At 48.2% G+C, this 9,847-nt stretch overlaps 1 protein-coding gene across 1 annotated transcript in view; it reads right to left on the reverse strand.

Moving 5' to 3' along the window:
• CALN1 (calneuron 1) overlaps positions 1-9,847 on the reverse strand; it is a 137,588-nt gene that overhangs the window by 2,139 nt on the left and 125,602 nt on the right. The window contains exon 5 of the mRNA XM_009888854.1: positions 4,593-4,746. Coding sequence (XP_009887156.1) covers positions 4,593-4,746 — 154 coding nt within the window. The remainder of the gene's footprint in view (positions 1-4,592; positions 4,747-9,847) is intronic.

A 9,847-nucleotide genomic window follows, 5' to 3' on the forward strand; every position in this document is an offset into this window, starting at 1 on the left:
CAGGAATTACTCCAGCAAGAAGATGAGCTTAACATTTCCTCTGCCCCCTTGCCATCCACAGGCAGACAAAGCAGCTGAAATTACTGACTTTCTTCACTGTGAACACAGCTATGTGCTGCCCTGTGAATTGCCCTCTTAACTGTGAAGACCCATTTGCCCCTCCTGCTGACTGGTGAGTTTTTGCCCTCTCTCCTACGAGGAGAGGCTGAGAGAGTTGGGGCTGTTCAGCCTGGAGAAGAGAAGGCTCCGGGGACATCTTATTGCGGCCTTCCAGTACCTAAAGGGGCTACAGGAGAGCTGGGGAAGGACTACGGCATGGAGTGGTAGGACGAGGGGGAATGGCTGTAAACTGGAAGAGGGCAGGTTTAGATTAAACATTAGGAAGAAATTTTTCACTTTAAGGGTGGTGAGGCACTGGAACAGGTTGCCCAGAAAGGTTGTTGAGGCCCCATCCCTGGAAGTGTTCAAGGCAAGGCTGGATGTGGCCTTGGGCAACCTGGGCTGGTGGGAGGTGTTCCTGTCTATGTCAGGGGGGTTGTAACTCGATGATCTTCAAGGTCCTTTCCAACCTAACCCATTTTATGATTCTCTCCTTTCTCCAAATTCATAGATCTTTTAAGCATGGCATATGTGTTTTTTCCTGCTGGTATCCGTAGCTGGCATTGTTGCAGGACTGGATGCTCCATCTGTTTTGCATTTGGTTGGCAGCTGGAGTTTTTAATACCCATGGGACACGCCGAGGTTTGGATGTGAGCCGGTTCCTTGGACACGGTCAGAGCTTGAAGCTCCTCTGGAGATGTCCTGTCCCCTTCTTAGGGAGGAGAACAGCTCACAGGCTGTCCAACGTACATGAGATCTCAAGAAGCAAAGGCAAAGCGAGGCTGGGTCATCCTTCATCTTCTCAACATGCAGGGAATGTGCTGGTGAGGAGGACTCACCGTCATGGCACTAGTGGCAGAGACAGAGCTACTGTTGCTATAACTTCTCCACCGGGACATGGGGTTAATGGGTCCAAACCATCTCAGGGTGGATCAGCCCCCTCGCTGTGGCTGCTGGGCTGGTGACGATGCCCACGGTGGGTTTGGGATGGTGAGGGTAAGTGCTGAGAGCCTTCTCGACTGCAGAAAAAGCTTTGCTGACATGAACAGCTGCAGTGTATTTATAGTCATAACCCTGCTAAAGGTGAGTGATATTTGCTTTCTCTGGGTGGACGGAGTTATTTTCATTTTAAGAGGTCAGTTTTTCATTCCCAAGCCCTTAGTTGAGGAGTGGATGCTCCTGGTGCTTGTCTGGGGGGAGCAGGGAGGGGAGCTGCTGCAGCTCTTGTGCATCCAGTTAATTTGAGTGTCAGGGCTGTGGATGAAATACCCGTGGCAGACAGCATGGGTCACCGTAACCAGCCGGCACTCTTGTTTGCCATGAGCTTAATGTCGTGTTTGGATAAAGGGAACTGCCAGACAAATGATTTTTGTACTATAAATTTTTGGTAGCACAATGTCGCTGCAAACAGTTGTCCTTTTCTTGTGCCTTTTCTCATAAAACAAACACTCTTCTTGGTTCTTGACTTTGTTCTCCTTCCCCAAGCATTAATAAAAATCGAGATGAAAGGCAGAAGACATAACTGTGCCTCCCTTCTGGTGGTATTCTTTGTCAGCAGGGCTGGTGTGGGCTGCTTGTACTGAGGAGTTGGGCATTTTTATTGCTTTGCTCTTCATCAAGAATAAGGCAAATGAAAACCCCTAAAAATGCGTAGGAGGGGAAGTTGTAATGTAAGCCTAGATCTGACGTCTTGCAAACGACTCTCATGTTCAGAGGGAACTGAAATAAATCCTGGACTTGTCCCTGACCATAATATGAATATTATATTTGGTTTAAAGTGTGTGTGTGGTTGTGTGCGTGTATATGAGTGTGGGAGAGAGAGATAAGGTATACTGTCTGTGTTGATATAGGAAGAATATTACATAGTTGTGAAGACCTCATTATGACAAGAAGCCAAGATGGCAAAACTGTGAGAAAGACAGAAATCTGTACCAATGGCAATGTGTCCCGTATAGTGCTGTTCAGCACCTGGCGGGGCTGAGCCGCCTAACCCCAGGGATGGAGATGGGGGAGTGCCTCTGTCCATGGGATGGAGAAGGGTTTCGGGGCTTCTCTTTGATGGCAAGAACATACCCGGAGGTGACAGTGAGTGGAGATCCCCCATTTCTGCAAAGTACTACTGAAAGTGTCTGCTATGTCTCTTCCCTTAGGAGCCATTCCCAAATCTCAGTGAAAACCATCGGGGCTCAGCTTGGCTTCATTCCTACCCATAATTAAAGGTGCTTCAATGGGGTGGATGAAATGTACATTAAATATAGATGTGAGCCTCTAAGCTAATCCCTTTAGGCTACCTTTACAGTTGAAAGAAATAGGTGCTTTTTAAGGTGCAATCCTCTCATCCCAAGGTAGCACCTAAAATAAGCTTGATGAATTATACCCAAAAAGCATCTCCTTCACTCCACTAATTAAGAAGTGAGGCAAGAGAGAGTGGCTTACACAGAGACACTTCTGTACAGCCCTGTTTAAAGCTAGACTGAGATGCTGTCCAACCTTCGTGACAGCTCTCCCTTAGTGCCATTGATCCCTGCCATGAGGCCCCATAATTTCTGCTTTTGAGGCCTGTCGGGATCTTAGTGTTTAGGAAATGGGAACGCCAAGGGCACAGGTGGGTCATTCCGGTAATGGCATGTCCAGCCTGGAGAGCTGCAGGGACGCAACCTGCTCTCAGCCTGCCTTTCCTGGGAGAAATGCTCACGTCAAAGCTGCCACGGACCAGAACCGTCCCCTTCTTCTGGGACCTGAAGCAAAACTTTGCATCTTTGTTGACAGTGTTCAGTTGATCTTTATTCTCTGGTGGATTTTTGCGTGTGTGTGTGTGTGTGTATTTCTAACAACATCTAAAAAAGGGTCTGTTTTGCTTCTAGGTTCTGCCTAGCACCAGCAATGCCAACATCCCACGAGAAAAGCTGTTCTTGCTGTACTTTTGGAAGCTGGGACTTCCAAAATGAGATGCTGAGCATTTAGGTTTTCGGACCCTTTTTTTTTTTTTTTTTTTTGGCGACTGGGATAGTTCACCCAAGTATCGAAGCTGAAAGAAGCCCGCATGCGTCTCGCCGCGGTGACAGCTGGCGCATGTCTCCACTAAATCAGCAGGTCAGTGGGGACTAACAACTCCATTCATGTAAGTAAGCATCTCTTCCTCCCTGCTGCTCTCCAGGAGGAACAAAAAAAAAAAATGTTGCTTGGCTTGATTCAAAGAGCATTGCTGCTCGCCTCCCTCCTGCAGGCTTTTTAAAATTCAGCTGTGCTCTTCTACATCTTTTCTGCAGTATTTAGCAGAGGGTGAGTGTGCTGGATATAGCTTCTGAATCCCATTAATTAGCCAGGCTAAGAATTGCACTAATATTTTTATCCTTTGCTTTGTTTTAAAGACGCTTCAGTGTCTCTGCTTGGTGCCCTTTCAGCAGCTATTTGACCCCTCAGATATCAAGATTTGCCCCAAAATGGCCTATATAAAGTGGCATTGCTGTGGGTGGGAAAGCACAGTAGCTGTCCCAGGGTGATGTGCACAAAACCTGCAATTCTCTGTAGGTGTCTCCCCGGACTTTTCTGCACTTGAGATGATTTGTACCCGTTTAGTTTTCCAACCAGCAATGTTTGGGAGCAGCAAAAGTTCCTCTGTCCAAGAAAATCCTTCTCCCACGGTGGCTTAAAATGGGGCATGTTCTTGCCAGTGTTATCTCCGGTCAAAGTGCAAAATCCACTGTAAAAGTTGAGGTTGTATCTGATCCTGGTTGCTGATCACTTACTCAGTGGTCTTGGGGCACTGCTGAGAGGATGCTGTGTTAAGCAACAGCAGAAAGTGTTTCCCTTTCTCCAGCTACCTCTAAGGGTTGCTCAGACCTTGGTCTTGCAGCCACTCTCATGTGTGTTGGGATGAGCTGTCCTGTGGTGTACCTGTGTGGCATACTGCAGCCTCACACCAGTGGTCCCGACAGCGCCGAACAAGGGGCGTGCAGGGCAGGAGGGTGCAGAAGTCTCTGCTCATTGCTGGTGTTACACTGCAGAGAGGGGACTCTCCCCAGCCGTTCCCTGGGAGCCCAGAGCAAGAAGACCTTTTCTGCTTGTGGAAAGGCAACAGAAAACTGGTGGAGCCTAACACAGCTTGCCAGAGCACGACCTGGTGCCAACAGTCTTTCCGTGACGGGCTTATACATGCATATTTCTGTATGGAAATTCAGCCTGTCTGAGACACTGACCTCAGCATGGGCTGCACATCCCCCAGCCTGAACCCCCCTGGAGAAAGGAGGGCCATAAGGCAAAGCACCCACTAGTTCATCCTCCTGCCTGAAACACAATCAGCTTTACTTAGACCACATGGAAGAAGGCTCACGGCAGCTCTTGAGCTCTCTAACTGTGTCATTGCTACTTACTCTAAAATAACTCCATGCTAACTCCATGATTGCCCACTGCATGTCACGGATCACACAGAGTTTTACAGACGAAGCAGAAAGAGAACAATTGTACAGAAACACAGAGACTTTCTCTCTCACCTTCAAACTCTGTTTGGCAGTTGCCAGAGTTTTCGTTTAAACTCTCCTCTTCGTTGATAATGATGTTCTCGATGTCCTTCATCGTTAGGTGGTCCCGGAAGGCGTGGTAGAGGATGTGTTTCAGCTCTTCCAGTGTTATCCTCTGCATGTCGAACTGTGGGAAGAAGACCGAGTTAGGCTCAGCCACCGATAACAAGCATGGTGCTTGGAGGAAGAGAGGCATGTGGGCATGACGCAGTTCCCTGCTCATGGGTTTTTTTCAACCTCATTTCAACACCTCAATATAACTTTGCAAATTTTGCTCTTTTGGGTTCATTTAACACTAACAGTGTGAATGTTGTAAATGGGTGTTGCTAGAGCTCTTGCCAGCTTACTTAATGCCGGTAGAGCGGTAGAGAAACACAGCCCTATGCCATGGATGGTGTTCCAGGCTGCAGATTCATCAATCCGGTACCAACAGAGAGAAAACCCCAAGAGACTCCTCTGGTAGCTCTTACACCTTGCCACTAGCCACAACCTTGAATCTGCCCCTTTTTTCCTTCCAACTTTCCATTTGTGCCTGTGCAGTGAGCTCAAGCAGAGAACATTTCCTCCCTCTTAGCTGACTTCTGCTGTCTATCCAGTAGGTAAATGTTGTTCTTAGACACACCAGGTATTGAAACCAGATGATTTCTGCAGAATATGTAGAAATTAACATTTTGCTGCAGAGGAACTTTGCACGTGTGTAAGGTTTGTGGCATTAGTATCTGCTAATGGTACGGAAGAGAGCGCGTTCACACTGGCTGCTGACGTTCCAGGTGAGGAGACCCCTCTCTCTGAGCCATTGGTGCAGTCAGTAAAGAAGGATGGAAACGCTCCGAGTTGCCCCCTGTGCTGCAGATGATCATCCTTTGAACAGCACCCTGAACTCTCAGCCCTTATAGCCCAAATCACGGGCTTGCCTACAGCAAACAGTGAGCACCAGGACTTGTACACCCTCTTCTAAACCACCCACCATCGAGAAACCTCAGGAAAGCCAAACACCTCTGGCCCTGACGCTGCAGTGGAGGAAAGGTGATGCAAACTTGTGCCTGCTTCTGCAATTGAGAGCGTGGCGATAGCCTGTGATCAGATTGCACAGCCAGCAGTTCGGAAACGGTACAGCAAGAAATTCCTGCTCCTTCCCCCCCAGCCTGATAAGGGCAGGACAAGCCTTATCTGGCCAGGGAGCTGCTCGGTGGGTTATCTGAAGTCGTCTTTCCTGAGCACTGCAGCACACCTCATCGCATGGATGCAAAATCATTAATCCTCACAGTGGTTAACTAAGAAAAATGAATGCACTTTGATTAAATCCGGGCCCTGAAATATTTATGCCTATCTGTGTGTGTGTATAGGCAGAGTTGCACACATACGTATATATTTATCCATTTATCCTTAGAAGCACCAATTTCTACAATTCTATTTATTTGTTTATTTCCTGCTACAATCAAAAACCTGCTGCAGAAAATCTGTGGAAAAGGGGACAGCAGGGGCAAAAGCCAAAGCTGACTGTTTTGCCTTAGATGAGTTCTCTGAAAAGCAAGTCTGGTGAGTTTGGTGTTTTGCTGCTGTCCTTGTTCCTCGGGGATTCAGTGTTCCCTAAAAATAGCGAGTGCACCATTGTCACCAGTGGCTCCTTGTTGCACAGTTCAAAGCTGGATTGCAAATCCCCTCGGTATTTAGTCACAAATTTCCAGCCTGCTTTGTTGTGCGTGAGGAAATCTCACCACCCGTATTCCACTTTCTTTAATGTTAAAAGACCAAAGTAAAATTGAGCAGCTGTGTACTTCACAACCAGCATGATTACGAAAAGCGTTTCTCTTGGCAACTAGAGGTGTGGAAATGGGGGTTAATTCATATGGTTGCCTTACCGCGGTGTCGGGAGGTGTTGTTAGTGGAAGTTTGCAGAGTGCCTTGAGGCTGCCCAGGGTTTGCAGCCCTCCTGGTTGGCTTTCTGCAGTGCTGAATGCACGCCAGTACCGTGGAGGTAAAAGCAGTGGTTTCTCATCTATCGCCCAACCATGCATTCCTTTGGGATCTTTGTCTTGGGGAAACTGAAATCTGAACTCGAGCCCCAGCGTCTTCCTGGGTCCACCCATGTGCCAAGCCCATAATTTCATCCTAGTGGTCACTTCATATCAACAGGAGCAGCCCGTCTGCATGTGGTTACTCCATGCCATCTCATCAGGGTGTGATGTTCAACCTGTGTTGGAGTTCTCTTCCTGTTCTTGGCTCAGGGGCAGTTCTCTGAGGCCAATGCAAACTTTTTTTTTTTTTTTCTGTAGTTGATGGGTTTGTTTTTTCCCCCTTCAGGGAACAGTCTTTCTAGAAGCTGTCCAAACCCTGTGTTCAGCCATCACCAGATGGATGCTCACCCCTGTGAATGCTTCACAGCCCAGAGCAGTCTCTGAGACCTGCTCTTTGCTTAAATCCTTCTTTAAGGATATCTGCGGGGCTGTGTGAGCCTGCTCACTGGAAGTGCTCCCAGACTTTACAGAGGCAGGGTAGCTGAGGACGAGGCACCCCCGATATGTTCCATGCATCCCGTCCTTGGGGAGAGTAAAAGACAATTGACTGCTTCAGGATCTGCCCCACTATGTCCTGAGATGACTGTGTTGGAAGAACAACAGCTTCGGATCAGCCTCCTGCTCCTGCATGTCTGCTTCCAGAGCTTCAGGTGGGAAAACTCACCTCGGGACACACCGTTGCCTATGTTGACATAGGCTGCTCCTTTCTTCTCACTCTTACAAGCCTTTGCTGGTCTCCTGCTGTACCAGCATTGCCACTGACAAGCTTTTGCAGAATCTACTGTGATTCTACCTGTTGCTTTGCTTCAAGCTACCTGGATTACAAACACAACCATGGTTATCGTCTAATCTTAATGACATGGAAAAAGTAATGACTTGTGGGTTTTTGGGTCTTCCTGCACTTGTCTAGTGGGAAATAATTGTTCTCTTGATGAATGTGTATCTGTTGCTGCATGTCCAGCTCTTCCTTTTGAGCTTTATACTTATATAGAGAGGAATTATTTTTTTATGTTTGCATTGTCATTCTGCCTTTTAGGAAGAGCAACCATCTCAGATGGGGTTCAAAATCATCCTTCTTGGCTCGTGTATTGAGAGTTTGACCTGTTGGTCATTGCTCCAGCTTTGCTCTATGCTCTGGTACTTGGATGCAGGAGGCACGTCCTCTGTTAGAAACACGTCAGCACAGGAGTTTGTCCAGAACAGGCTCAGGCTCGGTGCAGCCAGAGAAAAGATTTTGCATTGGGTTTGGGCTCCCAGGTAATTTCTTCTATTATCATTGCTCTCCAATCTGGCAGTTTCCCTGATTCACTTTTCAATTACTCTGGGTTTTTATTGTTGTAATGACAGTAACCAGGGAGCAACTCTTAACTTTTATTGGCTCCACTGAGAGGAAAACTGGGACTGTTGCAAGCCAAAAACTTTCTATAGGATTTGTAATTAGAAGAAATCAATGAAGCTGCTTCTGAACCGGTGCTCTTGGAATACACTGTAAGCAGTGATATAGAAACAAACGGTGCCTAGTGCTGAGCCTCAAATGCCCCAAGCGATGCAGTGAGTGCCCTGAATGAAAACCCGTACTTGTACAGGTATGTTTGGCTTCTATGGAGAGCACTGGGAATTGTCCACTGTAGTTTCTGATGGACCTCAGTAACTGTCCCCAGCAGAAACATCTCCTGGAGTTGGAGGATGCTGTCCCGAGAGATACCTGGAAGGGAAAGTGGACCTGATCCAATCCAGCCTGAGGCTTCCTGACTCCTCCTTGATTTAAGTTTCCTGCAGGGAATGAAAGCAGAGTCCCTACCAGTTCCTGCAGTCTCCCTACCCCCAATTTCCAAAGTTTGCAGCTGACTGACAGCTGCTGTGCTGGCAGAGTGCTGGTTTCACTCCTGGCACCTTTTTCAGATACTTCTGTGTCCTGCCTGGGATGCTGTTCTTCAGCTCTATGCAGGAAAAGGACCCTATGCGAAGAGCTTGCCTCTTTGAAGAGTTAAATGCTGAAATATTACTTATGATAATTTCCTTTAATATCAGCTTTGCTTTTTAAAAAACGCATGGGAGGCTCCTCTCTTGAATCCTAAGTTGGCCTCACTGCCGTGCAGACAGGGTGATGCCAGTCTGGGACCCTGCCGCAATGTGAGCAGGGCTGCTCTGGTGACCTGCAAGATCTTTTGAAGCCACATCAATAAAAATGCTCTTCTCAACAAGAGGTGGGACTGTCTCCTCTGGCACTGATGGTTTTATCTCGGAGACCACTTGGATACTTATTTTTCCTGAGACTATTAGGCACTGGTTTCCCAGGTAAGCCATCTAAAAAGGTCATCTTGGGCTGTTGAGGGCTCCAAGTGGAGACTGAGACAGCAGCAGGAGAGAAAGCTTTTGCCTGGTGCTTTTGAAAATCAGGTCTCCACAACAGAAAGTTTCATAGAATCATTTAGGTTGGAAAAGGCCCTTAAGATCATTGAGTCCAACCATTGACCTAACATTGCCAATTCCACCACTAAACCATGTCTCTAAGCGCCAGGTCTACATTTCATTGATTTCTTGTTCGGGGCAGCCCTTGATAATCTCTGAATGATGAGATAACGCCTTTGCTTTGCCCTCAGCGTGTCAGGCCACGGGTGCCTGGAATACCTGCAAGGCAAACGCAAACTGGCTCTGCCCACGCTCGCAGCCGACTGCCACAGCGGGGGACGTGGCCCCAAAACCACTCAGACCCTGTGTGGAGCAGCCGGGCTCTGTGCTGCGCTAACCGCAGTCGTGTCATTTCGGGGCGGCTCTGAATGCGGCAGCTCTGCGAGTGCTCGCAGGCGACTGTGCAGCTGTTCCTCGAGCCAGACGGGCTTTGAGCTCGTAAACTACTGGTCTGGGACTTTTCTATAGGACCGACGTTTCGTGTTGGCCATATATTAAAGCACGCAGCCCCAGCGCGCTCCATGCAGGATCTAATGTATTCCCACCTCTGCCTGGGGGCTGGATGAATGGCCATTTTGTACTGACTGTACCTCACAGATAAGCTCAGCCATGGATATTTTATAAGGAGAGGAAAACGGCGCCTGCTGGAGAAGCCAGGAGCCTGGAGGGGCAGGGAGACCGCGCTCTCAAAGGGAGCCAGCTCCCGCAAGCGAAGTCGCCTTTGCAGATGGGGTCTGCTGCACCTTGAGGGCTGCAGGACTCACTGCTCCTGCCCGAGAGGCAGCGGCTGCCGGTTCA

This window comes from Charadrius vociferus, unplaced genomic scaffold, assembly GCF_000708025.1.
Source record: "Charadrius vociferus isolate BGI_N301 unplaced genomic scaffold, ASM70802v2 scaffold636, whole genome shotgun sequence".
Taxonomy (NCBI): domain Eukaryota; kingdom Metazoa; phylum Chordata; class Aves; order Charadriiformes; family Charadriidae; genus Charadrius; species Charadrius vociferus.